Below are 13506 nucleotides of genomic sequence, written 5' to 3' on the forward strand. Positions count from 1 at the left end.
TGCTCCTCCTGGGTGTGGAGGTGTTCCCGCTGTCCTGCTTGGCTGCCTCTGGGTCGGCCTGGCACTCGCCTTGAAGTGCAGCGGGGTTAGCAGAGGAGGCTGGCTAAGGGCTCCCCGGCGCGGAGCTGTCCCTGGAGCAAGAAACTGGAGCTGCAGGCCTGGGCCAGGCATCGCGACGGGCTTTCTGTAGGTGTTAGAGGATGCCTGGGTCACGAGCGGCACGGCTGTCCCGGTGGTGTCCCGGGGCCTGGCTCCCGGGAGTGTCACACGCTAGCACTGGTGGCTTTACCCAGCTCTAGGTAATGGTGCACCACGTCCACACGCTGGGATTTCCTTCCACAAGCACTGCTTTGTTACGCTGCTTCGTACAGTTACCCTCTGCCTGCTTTTTGCAGTTGTTCCTGTGTAACCGAGATGGGGTTTTGGTGAAATCCGAGGGGGGAATAGGACTGAGTCAGCACTCTGCTCCAGCCATGTGCTTTGCTTTAAGTACGTGAGGAGTTTGATTGCTCCCAACACAGCCGCTCATGTGCTTAGCATTAGGCATGTGTTTTAAATAAGTTGCTGATCCAGGGCCTTTTTTTTTTTTTTTTTTTGAGAAAGATCTACCCAAGCGGGGGTAAGACGGCGAACACAACATCGAAAATGTTCCAGACTGAAGGGTTAATGTCGCGTTCTTTGGGAGAAAAGCTTCTGGCATTTAACGCGTTTTGGTGACACAGCGAGTTGAAAGGTAGCCTTTGTTGGAAAAATGATCATCTTTGATGGTTTTATGTGACTCTGTTAGTGACCCAGTAACATAACAAGCCGAAGTCCAACGTGCAAACCCAGGCTTTAGGCTGAAAGCAGTATTTGGGGATTATCCGTACATCAAGCTTCAGTTGGACTGAGTTCATATAAATAATTGTCCTCCAGCTTTTCCTATTACAAATATACGGAGTTTGAGAAATTGGTTTACCACGTGCTGAAAATTTCTTTGATATTTTTAAAAGCCTGTTGCTGTGGCGACGGGACCCCATAACAGAAAAGCTCTTTGGTAATAAGAAATGGTGTTACAGCTGGGAAGGAAGGCACAGCAAAATGGCTAATATTCCTTTAAAAAAAAAAAAAAGGCAGGCATGGTGTCCCGAAGCTTGGACCTGGATCACCAGACAAGGGCGCACCCTGCTTGCAGGGCTTGCTCAGCTCCAAGCTTGTAGTGCAGGCGTTCAGCCTGGTCTTGGCTCTCCTGGGGGGGAAAAATGGGGGCTCTGCAAGCAGCTTCCTCCAGCGTAGCTCAGTGTATTTTCTTTTTCATGCGGAAGGGTTGAAGTGATTCGATGGTTTGGCTTATGGGCAAGGAAACATGAGTTTTGCTTTTCAGAACTGGATGTCCCCTTTGTGCTTTGCTAATACAGAAACTGGCAGAACAGGCATTACTTTTCCTTTGACGTTAGGGCTTGCAGCCCTGTTTCCTTGTGTCTCATGACTGAGTGAATCAACACCTAATTAAACAGTCACATGAGGGACAGAGTAAAATGCTGCTCATGCACTGATCATTGTGAATCCGTGGAGAATAACTACTTACATCTGTCTGCCTTCTTCTCTGAGGAACCCTGAACAGCTGCGGCTTTTTTCTTTTTCTTCTTTTTTAAAGAAAAAAGCTCACATAAACCTTAGAGAAAGCAGTGCTGTCTGTGCAGATAAATGAGAGCTGGCGTAGGGGAAAGAGAACACTTGGAAGCACTGGACAAAATTTCTGAGAAATGCGAATGATTCGAGTTTGGGCCGGGGATGACTGAGCTGCAGGCTTAAAATTGAGCTCCTTGCACGTTTCACACTCCTGCTGCTGTATCTGAAAATGCGATTGCTGCGCGAGGGAGTACAGTAAGCTGTCCTGAGTGGTCGGGGAGGTTTCTGGATGTTTTCAACATCAGTTGTAATGCCTCTGTTTGCAGCAAGTTACAAAGGGTCCTTAAGAGTCGCTTTCCACATCTGAGCAGCAAATACTTATCTGGAGATTTATTGGGCTCTCCATTCTCACTCAGTCACAAGTGCAGCCACCTTAATCAATTACGCGGAGGTGGACTACCGCCAAGGAGCGCTCCAAGCCCCGCGCTGCCTCTTCAGGCTCTATTACTTCCACCACCGAGGCAACGCTTTCCCGTAAAAGCTCACGCAACAAGTACAGCAGGGTGCCCTAAGCACCATGAGCAGAGGGCCACCGCCACCCCGACACCGTGGTGGGCTTCTGGCAGTGTATGGGGCTGGCTGGGCCGTGCCACCCACAGCCTGGTCCACAGTGGAGTTACTGCCGTTGCGCCCTGGCACCGAGGCAGCGGTGGCTGCGTGGGTGTTTGCAGGGTGCCGTATTCCCAGCTGAAGCTATCCACCAGGGGTCATCCTGGCCTGCGAGGCCGGGGGGCTCGGGGCTGTCCTGGGGCCAGTGGGAGCCGGGAGCTGCCCTGGGGACCGTGGGCACAGCAGGACCCGGCCCCGCTCGCCCACCTGGGCACAGCTGCCCAGCCCCTGGCTTGAAAAGCATCAAGAAAATCAAATAAAAAGCAGCCGTTTGAAGGCTAAAAAGCCAGAATGCAGAAGTTCCTTATTTCTTGAGACGTCTATCTGATTTTAAAAACGGCCATTTAAACGTGTTAAATTAAATTCAGTGTTGGAGCAGAAACCGCATGGTGTGTCAGGCATAGCTGGAGCACGTCAGTAATTTGTGTGTGCACCTTAGAGCTTTGTGTTGTGTCTCATTCTGAAATAACGCAGTGAGAACCTCAGGTTTTCATTTGTGTAAAAGGAAACACAAACTGCCATAGTCCTTACAGTTGCTAGGAAGAAAATACAAGCCTTAAAGACTTCAGGCTGAAGATAAATACAGAGAACTCAATGTTTGTGTATTAAAAATGAGAATATTAGGATTGTTAACCAAGGTGCTCTTGTTGCATCAGGTGTCTCGTGCGGCACAGAGGCGGGTTTTCTTGCGTGAAGCGCGCCTCGTTGTCTGCTGGAAACTCCCACGTGTCAGGCAAAGCTAGGTGCTGCGTGTCACCCGGTGTCGTGTTGTCATCTGTGTTTTGAAGAGGGGGTAGAAAACAAAAGTTAGTTTTATGTCTGGATTTAAAGGCTGAAAAACCTATTTTGACATCTCCAGAATCCCACAGCACAGCTAGGGGAGGAAGGGGGGACTTCCCCCAGAGCCCTCCTCTGCTAGCCCGGGCAATGCTGGGAGATTTCAGAAAATCATTTATTTCCAACAGCTACTTGTGTGCATCAGGAGAAATGTGTATTGCGTCTATTTTCTCCCCAGCTTTTCATTAGACACACACAATGCTGAGCTATTTATTTTTAATAGCTGCAGTGAAAGATTATTCTGCTCTGCGCACCCGAGGGTGCACAATACCAGAACTGTTCGGCGGGGGGAAAATGCCCTGTTGTCTTGCAGTACCAGTTGGTATTATGGAGGTTTGTTTGGTCTCTTATTTATAGGAGATGGCAATTGGAAACGTGATACAAAACAAACACCAACGTTCCAGTAGCTTAACCATGCATCAAGTTTTTACTCTGCTAGTTATTTTTATTTTAAGCATCTTTTATCATGACTTGAAAAATTACAACAGTAAAGGGATGGTCGAGCTGCTGAGGTCTCAGTATCCACATTCTTAAAACAAAGAACTGTTCCATATCACACCCTCCAGGAATGCTCCGAGACAGATCTGTATTTATGCTGATGCTCCTTTATGCCTCCCGTAAAGACAGTTTATCCCAGTCATGAGACCTGATGCTAGTGAGAGTCCTGCGGGTAGAGAGTTTATAAGCTTTGCTCCGGTGTTAAGTGTGTGCTTGTTTGCTTGTTTTTAAATCACATATCAAAAGCACTTCGTTTCTTTAAAATCTGATTTGCTTTAAAGAAAATCACGCCTAGATTTTGAAAAACCTATGGACTACTTGCAGTGCTCTTTGTTGTCGTATTGGTTCTTACTGACCTTTGCCTGGGCTTGTGTTTGTGTGTGCCTATCTGTGGTATGTGCAGGTATGTATACAGAGGAGTTGTGCTTTAATGCTGGCCACTCTTCCTCTCCAGCACTGAGGAATTCAGTGGAATTTTATTTTTTTTTTTTGCAGGGATACAAAAATGCACAGAAAGCACATTTTTTTAAAGTCTAGCTCAGTGGTAATTCTACTAAGGCAAATATTTGTAGAGAAATGGTATCCAAGTATTTCTAGTCAGATTTCAAATAAACTCCTAATTGGTTTTCTCTCTTTTTGTCTGGTGTGGCTTCCAGCCCCTATCTTCATGCATTACTAAGCAATAAACATTTCTTGGCTTAGTTACTGGTTCTTTGTTGTGTGCTTTTACAACATGTGTGAGGGAAGCCTTCTTTCAGGAGAAAGACTAAGAAAACTTGTTAAGGCAGCAGAGAACAAAAATGAATCATTTCATTACTTTTTTAGCCTGTGGTTGGAGCAAACTGTTGCCTGCTGACTTTAAAAACAGTTGATTTATACCCAAAAGTTGCATATGAGCCTTTGCTGTAGTTTTAAATTAAGTTTTCAGAAATGCCTGTGGATAAAATGAAGAAAGTAACTTTTTTTTTTCTTCCGTGCAGTTTTGAGGATTTTGGCTTATGTTTAATAAGGAGCCACCACCTCAGATCCTAGTCTAGGATCTGAGTGCAGGCTTGGACCCGGCTTTGAAATACTTTACGTACCTCCAGGTGTGCCCAGAAAATCTCCCTGTCCTCAGAGACTTAGCATCAGGTGTTTCTGAGCAGGTCTCTCCCCTGGTCCAGCTCGGTGACCAGGAGGTTTGCTCTGCCTGGGTGCTCACCTGGAGGAGTGCGTGGTGCACATCTGGTCTTAAAAAGGGCTGCCTATTTTTTGGGTCCGGAGGTGGGGCAGCTCTGAGCAGCACCAGTCCTTCCCCCAGCGATAAATGTTCGCTGATGTGGCTGAGGCTGAAGCCCTGCTCGCTGCCTGTCGGCTTTGTGGCTGGGTTGGAGCAGGAATTCCTTCCAACAATTTTTCTTGGTCAGTTGTTGGATGGAGGCTGGGTCTGCTTTCAAAGCACTTGTCTTCAGTGTGCATCGGGTTACCCTGAGGTAAAATGGAAACTTTAGATGTTACTCCTGTAAATAAATGTTTACATAATACATCACACTGAACTTCTCACTATTGCATCTCTAAGAAAAAGGTCACTTTTGACATCAGTAACCTTTAGAGAGCAGTGCGCTTGCCACACAGGTAAAGGAGGGTTCTGTGTACAGCGCATTCCTTTGGCTGCACCAAGGAGGTAGCAGACAGAGGTCAAATGCTGTTGCTTCTAGGTCCCAAGGCTTGGCATTTTAAGCTTTAAAGGCAAGGCTTGGCTTTAAGGCATGGGTCCTGCAGTCACGCACATGCTTAGCCCTACTCATGTGAGTAATCCCATTGAATTCCCTGGCACTACTCACACATGAAAAGCCAAGTCTGTGGTGTCCGTCCTTGTGGGATCAAGGTCTCCACACTTTGTTTCTAAATGAGGAATTTCCCCCGAAACACCTGTGCTCGCAGCAGATCATAGTTCTGGCTTTGGAACCAAGTCTCCATGTCGTAGTTTCACTGCTTTTGTGTCAAAACCCTCACACAGCACCAAAGACAAAAATATTACCGCCGCAGAAAAGGCAATGGCAAGACTCCCGTGGTGCCGGTAGGTTAGGGACCTCTCACAGACTGAGTCCAGGGGATGTGCAGCAGGAGAGGAGCTCGGTGGCCGGGGGGACAGCACCTGGGGTGCTGGCATTGCTGGGTTTTGGGGCCGGAGTGCATGGCCCAGGGCATCAGCTCAGCCGCTGCGTGCCGTCCGTAGCCCCACACTTAGTGTTGGGAACAGGAGAGCCGTGGGTCTCTTGCTGCCTCTGTGTCTGCAGCGCTGGCGAAGCCGGTGGGGTCTCAGATGCTGAGAAAGAAGGGAAGCGGGAGCTGTGGTGCTGGTCGCCTGCCTGTGTCCATTTGTCGATCGTTGTCTGAAGAGGACACGGAACGCGTAAGGCGGGCGGTTAGCCCCACGTACGCCCGAGATGGGCGCTGACCACTTTGACGCGCGTCGCTTTTCACACGCCCTGCTCCTTCCCCGCTGCCCACACCGTGAGGAGAAAGGCCCCGGGCTGGCAGCGGGCCCAGGGGAGGCCACGCGTGCAGCCCTGGAGGGCCGGCAGCCCCCTCTGGGCGCTATCGCCCCGCTCCCTCAGCTCGCCGAGCCCCCCCTTGGCCCGCAGCAGCCGCGGGGCCCCTGAGGGGCCGGGCCGGGCGGGGCGGGGCGGGGCGGCTGCCGGGAGGCTGCCTGCGGGCCGCCGGCCCCGCGGCGCCGGGAGCCCGGCCGGGGCTGGCGGCCGCTGCTGGCCGGGCTCGGCGCGGCTCGGCTCGGCACGGCAAGGCACGGCTCGGCAGGACGCGGCACGGCACTGCCCCGAGCGGCGGGGACCCGGGGGGGTACAGCGATGCTTCCCAGGTACGGTCGCCGCGCGGCTCTTCCGACCGTTCGGAGGGTTCGTGGCTTCGTGGGGAGGAAAGCGGGGCTTTTCCCGAGATGTGAGGCTGCTGGAGCCTCGGGGATTAATGCTGCTGCCCACAGCTGCGTGCCCAGTGCCCCGAGGGGGGGTTATTGCCCTCAGTGGGTTCTTGCCTTGTAGTTCTGCAAAAGGGAGCGCAATGAATAATGTAAAACCCGGTGTGTAACGCTAGTGCATTTAACCGAAAGGGAGTGTTTCTCGTTTGTCTTTTACTAAAATAATTTTACTGAAATTTATACTGAATTTCAGAAGAGCAAGAGCCTGTGTTTGCGTACGTGCATGTGTTTGCACACGTGTATGTGCCTAAATCATCTAGAAACCGAACAGGTGCTTTTTGAATGACACGCATGAAATAGTCCCCGAAATCTTTTATCGAGTTACTAAGACTGACTGTCAGTTCTGAAGCCGTGTAAGTTGCAGAGTTCCTGAACGTGTTACACGCCTTTAACAAAACTTCCAGCCTACTTATTTTCGATATCACGCTGCAGGTTATGATTAATGTGTTGACTAGACTGCACCTAACCTGTATAGTAATATATACACCTTTTTGCTTGTGGAAAGACATCTGGCTCGTGTATTAGACTTTAGAGTATAAATTAAGTATCTTAATGAGAGCCGAGTGACTTAGTAGAGGGGGAGAAAAAATGAGAACAAACTGAAGTCAGCTTCATATACAGCTACAGGACTGGACAGAGCCAGGGACCGTGGAAGCCAGTTGATGTTTAGGTCCAAGTTTCTTACACCGAGTGTGAAATATCTGGCTGACTGTGCCTAGTGTACAAAGGGTGCTTAGCACAAGCAGCAGAAGTTTCCTGGATCTCAAGTAGTGCAGCTACTCAAGGTGAGGATTGCTAAGCTGGTAACTGAATGAGACAGATTTATAGATGTTAGCATAGAGTTGACCTCTGCAGCGCGACGATGCCTGTGGACGCCTCATCCTTCCTTCAAGAAATGGCAAGGAGGTGGCTTGGATTCTTTTTTCTTTTTTTAAAATTTTTCATAGAAACATTATTTCCTTGTGCTAAACCTTAAACACACCCTCAATGAAAGCAGGTACTAGTGGTGAGCGGTTGTCCCTGAGGCGATCCGCTGTCTGTCAGCTCTTCCAGGCTACCCAGAGACAAATCCTTTGACTTCTGCGAAACCCCGGCTGAGGTCAGAATGATAGAGGGCAGCGTCACCCGAAGTGCTCGGTAAGCTCCTTCGCAATCAGTTGTCACAGGCTCCCGCGGTGGCCTTGGTCAAGTCACAAACACCAGCTTTCCCTGCAGAATCAGCAGGCATTCACCACAACACCCTGGAGTGACCTCAGCTCTTATAAAGACAATTATCTTGCAAAATTTTTTTCTAAGTATACGCCCGCGGTTTCTCTAGTGTAGGGATCTCCTTCCTCCTCCCAGCCTTATGGCCATGTTATGTCACTAGCAATTACATGGAGTCTCTCGCTGAAAATGCCAGCTTTGCAAATTAGTGATGCAGTCTGGATCATCCTTATCGCGTGAATCCAGATAATGTTCTTCTGCATTTCAGGTGTTCCTATTAAAAAATAAATAACTTGCCCATGCCTCTAAAAAAACCACTCTGTTAATGAATGGTCTTCCAAAGCTGGAAGCATCGTTAACTTGCCATACATTGCTGTTCTCTTTGGTTTCAATTTAATTGCGCTCTTTCAGAAAGATCTACACTGTTGTCTTTGTTTAATCATGGTCAAATAATAAGGGAATTATTGAAATGCATAAGAAGGTATTAAATTGCATAGAATACCCTCCCTGCGTGTCCTATAGACTCAACTTTCATTGCGTCTTCTCAAAGAAAAAATTCCAGTAGCAGATACTAGAAATGTGCGGAGGAATTTGGGCAGAAGAAGGGAATCCCTTGCAGAAGGCATCTCAGAGGTGAGAGTTGAATGGTACGGTGGTTGGGCTAGACAAGGGCCGTTTGCCTCATGCTTCCATTCACCTTCCCTTTAACAAAGCAGCCGCAGGATCCTATACAGTACCAGGCCGTATATGTGCGAGTGAGCGTGCTTCTGTGTGTGTAAGCATCTGTGAAACTCACGGATAGTCTGCATCTGAAGTGTCCCAGTGCACGTCTTGGAGCAGGCTCCTGTTTCCAGTGCAAGCTCTTCAACACAAGGATGCGTGTGTGGAAGTTGCCTGGGTCTAAGCACCACTGTAACAGCAGAGGTGAAGACCATCATGTGCAGGTGTTCCAGATAAGCTCTCAGATCCCTGGACCTCTCTTCGGCTGCTCATCAGAGAGGAGTGAAGGAAAGCATTTCCTTCCACATAGTGTTTTACTATTGCTGGTTTGCTGGGCCCAGCCCACGAGGGGGGCGCAGACAAGGTAGACCTGCTGTCCGCTCTGCCATGGCTGTCCCTGTCAGCCTTTTAAAAAGGTGCTAACATGAAAAACATGCAGAACAGATAAGCTAGCATAAACTATAAATATCATTTGCGTAGATGCATTTAAAAATAGTTTGAAGTGATTCATCACCAGGCAATTTTTATAACTATGGGTAACATGATGTAGGAAAACAATAGTTAGATAGTTGCAACTTACTTTTTCGATGATTAGTCGGGGTCTTGTTTTGAGCAATTTTACTTTTTAGAAAACTCTTCTACAATTGCTGTCTGATTAATATTTTGATCAGTTTGCTTCAGTTGTTCTTTTAGCATTGTTTTCTTTTAGCATACTAAAATATCTGTGTTAATTGTTTAAGAAGTAATCAGATACTACCTAAGTTGTGTTAATATGAAATAGCTTCAAAAGTTAAGTCTTGAGCAGAAGGAGAAATAGTATTAAACTACACCCTTATTTTAATGAAAAAGCACTGTTCATGTTGTAGTGGAAGCAAGGAGGAAGGAATGTACTTGTTTTCCATTACAGGCAAAAACCTCGTATTTTAATTGGTGGCGTGGTAACGAGGGATTTCTGTGTCTGCTTTTTCATCTATTAAAACTTGCCCGGAGTGTAGTAGTATCAGTTTAAAGCCATTCAGTTACCTCTTGCTGACAAATGTCTATGGCAGTAATAAATTCCAGGAACTGGATGCATCAGAAAATCCATCCTTGGGGAGAACTGGCAGTTGGATTGCCGTGCGATTCGTGGAGATGTCGCGGAACATGTGAAGGATCTGCTCATGTAGTCTGCAGATACTCCTGGAGGTTAGGTGCAAAAAGACAGGAGAACAAAGTGGGGCGAAAGAGAGATAAGAGCTGACCAATAGTAGGGCATAAGTGTGAGCGTGCATTAAAATAGCATTTTTCAGGCCGTGGTTTCATTATTGTTAGTTTCTAATAATTTCCTTGCTAGTCCCATGGAAGTTTGCTCTCCTGTCCCCAGTTATTCCTTTCCCTCCGTGCTTTGTGCCTGCGTTAGTGTCTGTGCAGCCGTGACATGGGAGGGAAGGGGCCCTGGCCTTCCAGTTTTTTTGTGATCCATTTTAGCTACATACATGACTTGATTACAGCAGTTTCCAGCCAAACTCACTCTGTTGGTGTGACATCTCTCAGCAGAGCCAAGTATCCAACCCAGAATCCAACCAGCCTTTGGTAATTCTCTGAATTTAGTCTCCTTTGCATTTTTTTTCAGACGTTAAGAGGTTCTATGGATCCATACAAATACATGAGGAGAGGGGATGCAGAAGACAAAGCCGGGCCCGTCTCAGTGGTGCCCAGGGCCAGGACAAGAGGGCACAGACCGGAGCACAGGGGGTTCCCCGAGCACCAGGCAGCGCTTCTGTGCCCTGTGCATGCCGGAGCCCCGGTGCAGTACCCAGAGAGGTGCCGGGGTCTCCTCCTCGGGGTCTCCAGCAGCCGCGTGGACGCGGGCTGGGCAAACGGGGCTGGGCAAAGGGCACTCAGAGGTGCCTCCAACCTCCACCGCGCCTGGGGCTGGGACATCTGGTTTCTACATGATCAGCTTCTGAAACATCCCACCCACCATTTATATGTTATTGATTCGTACCCCATTCTATTCATATAGATATTTCTGAATATCTATATGGACCTGCTCAGAAATGATTTATTGCTATTTCTGCCCTCACAGTGCTAACTTTGTGGCAAAGGCACTGGTGAAAAGGGTGAAATTTATTTTTTTGGATGTAGTCAGTTCCAAGGAAAGACCACGCAACAACAGACAGGTGATGCAGGAAAAGCTCCTCGTTAAGACAGCTGTTATATCCAGAACAGCACGGGAGGTGGAGGCTCACCTTTCCTTAGCGTTACTGGAACATTTGATTCTCCAGCTCCTAGATTTCTGCAAGAACCTCGAGAAAACATCAGCTAAATGTCAAAGTTAGTTTCCATTTATAAACACAACTAATTATATTCAGAAGATGTAGGTCAGTTTCCATCCGGCTGAAGAGCAGCGCTGGAGTTTTGCCCTGTTCTATTTGTTTTGAGAACGTGCCCTGCGTATTGCACGCAGGAATCTGTGCGTTTCTGGGGATAATCTGTCCAGATAGCAAGCTTAACGGTGCTTTCAGGCTGCTGACAGCCAAAGCAAAGCAGCTCCGTGTTCCGTTTCCTCCCAAAATGTGCCTCGCCATGAGGTGGTCAGGGCAAGTCGGAGGTGCCAGGCTGCCCGTGTTTACTGTCTGTCTGAATGAACTTTCCCCCAGCTCTCTCAAAGTTTCTGCTGCTTTGGGAAGTGGCCCACTATTGCCAGGGAATGTTTTTGCAAGGCTGCAATGTGCTTGAGGACCGTGTTATGTAACAGAGATAGCGGCGATTTGGAATTATCACAAATTGTGATTTAAAATATCTGCTAAATACTTGTCTAGAGAAAGTTGAAATGTCATGTGAAGAAGCTGAGAAGTAAACAAGCTCTTGTTACCTTGATCAAATATGTTTCCGAATACAGCAAGGGTTTTATATTTAGCTTTCTCTCCTCTTGGTGTGTAATCTGCTCTTGGAGCTTTTTATAAGTAGACTTCCCTACGATCTGGAACAGCTACTGCCCTTCTTTGCCAGTAATTTCAAAGTCAAATATCAGAAGTACGAGGTAATGGAAGACAGGCCTTTGTCCGAGGGTGAAGGAAACTCAAATGTTCTGCAAGGGTGGGGCAAGTGGCAGTACCTTTTTGGCAAGCAGTTTGTTATTACTGTCCTGTACCGCTTCTTTATAGGACCCCCAGTGGCTTATCTCGAGCGATGAGTTTCCAGGCCTCTGTTAATTTCAGCTGAATAGGAGGAGATGGCTCCCCCGGGAAGCCAGGTTAGCCGGCAGCCTCATGCAGCTCCGCCTCAGGCTCTCCAAGGAGCCCTCCCCAGCTCTGCTGCCATCCAGCCGTTCAAGTACGCCTCACGCAGCGTGGAGTTGGTTTTCTTACGTTTTCTGAAATGCAAGGTGGGGCTCGTTAGCAGGGGTCCCTGCTAAATGTAAACTCTGCTCTGAGCATGCCATCGTGCTTGGGTTTTGGTTCAGTTTGCTCGGATCGCGGCGGTCAGCAATTCGTGTGGCCGTGTCCCTCTGCAGACAGTGCTTTCGGTGCCCAGGCAGAGGGTGCAGGGCTCTTTGCCCCCAAAGCTAAACCGAGTTATTTCAGTTTCAAGTTGCTCAAGCATTTTTCTTGTAATAAGTTGCTTTGGACATTTGTTGCACACTATCTTCTCTGCAGCTTCTGTTTTTTCTCTTCTGTTGCTAAATGGTGGGGCTGAGAGGATTAGGAAATGGATTTCCTCTCTTGGGGCTGAGTAACTGTATGTAGTGGTGCTTAGTTTCACCTAGCCAGGACTACTCTAGTTGTAAGGCCTGTGAATTTATCTTGGGCAGTCTGAAAAACTTCTGATGGGCATCCGTGGCTTTGGCAATCAAATTGATTCTCTGCTGTGACCTATTGTAGAAGTTGTTGGCTATAAATCATCATTAGCGTAGTGATGACGTGAGGCATGGGCGCAGAGAACAAAACTTTGCTTGGTGAATTAGAAGGACAGAGGAGAGTAAAATTTGCCGTGGTCTTGGAGTCTAGCATGCCAAGATTACTTTACTCCGTACTCTCATTAACAGGAGTCTTTTTGCTGAAAGTCTTTTGCTCTTTCTCGTAAACTTGGAGCCGGTATCCTTCGTTAGTGGCTGGAAAGTTCCAGGTTCTCATTTCTCACTTCTTGGTGTTTCGTGCTAGTGCTGCTTGCCTAAAAGCCAAGGATAAGGAAGATAGAATTTCACTTGATCTAGGAAATGGCTCGTAAGTAGCTGAAAGGTGATTCCGCCTGGTTTCGTGGATAGAGCAGGCATCTTGTTTCCTGTCTGCCAAGCACCGAGCAGGTAGGAGTGAAAATGAATTCCCAGGCCCAAGCGTAATAACACTTGCTGGGCTGGTTGGCAGTATTTGGGGGATGATTTTTTTTTTTTACTATTACTGTTTTTCTTGTTTGTTTGTAAACATACCCTCTGGTGTCACAACGCGTGTCCTTTTCCGTTCTGCTTAGAATAGAAAGCCATTTGTTCTGGGCCTTAGAAATCGAAGATGATGGCTGCGGTGCAACTATAAAAGTGAGCATATGCCGTGCTAGCTAAGCCCGAGCCCTGCCAGTTCTCCCTTTGCAGAGCTCCTCCAAAGTCAGCGGCATGAGGCAAGGCAGAGGCTTGGGAGAGCCCCGCTCCACGTTACTGGCTGCGGAGCAGTTTGGGAATAGGTGTGTTAGAAGAGGGCTGCTGAGGGTGTTCTGCTGACCCAGGCAGTAACACGGCCTTGAATCACGGTGGCTTAAGTGGAGATTATTTCTGACTCTGAATATAGCAAGGACCTGAGTGTAGTCAGGTCCAAGCTATGCGTGGTTGTCTGTTCATGCATCGTGACAGATATATCCTGGTCTCAGCGTCGTTTATAACTCTTCAGTTAGTTCTATACGTGTGTGTTACTGCAGTTCTCCTATGGCTTTGACTTCAGGAACCTGGAACTTGAGGAAAACGTTAAGTACCACAAGACAGAGCACGAGAGCTATAACGCTGCATGCATCGTCGT

The 13506-nt window shown here is 48.0% G+C and overlaps 1 protein-coding gene across 6 annotated transcripts in view; it reads left to right on the plus strand.

The window, feature by feature from the left end:
• FNIP1 (folliculin interacting protein 1) overlaps window positions 1-13506 on the plus strand; it is a 66487-nt gene that overhangs the window by 15307 nt on the left and 37674 nt on the right. The window contains exon 1 of one of the 6 annotated variants that reach the window (XM_035560765.2): window positions 6332-6475. The exons of 3 other annotated variants lie outside the window; for them this stretch is intronic. In XM_035560765.2, coding sequence (XP_035416658.1) covers window positions 6465-6475 — 11 coding nt within the window. In that variant the 5' untranslated portion in view covers window positions 6332-6464. Of the gene's footprint in view, window positions 1-6331; window positions 6476-11869; window positions 11889-13506 lie in introns of those variants that run through there. 2 more of the 6 variants (XM_035560763.2, XM_035560766.2) reach the window with 2 other exon arrangements.

This window comes from Cygnus atratus, chromosome 14, assembly GCF_013377495.2.
Source record: "Cygnus atratus isolate AKBS03 ecotype Queensland, Australia chromosome 14, CAtr_DNAZoo_HiC_assembly, whole genome shotgun sequence".
Taxonomy (NCBI): Eukaryota; Metazoa; Chordata; class Aves; order Anseriformes; family Anatidae; genus Cygnus; species Cygnus atratus.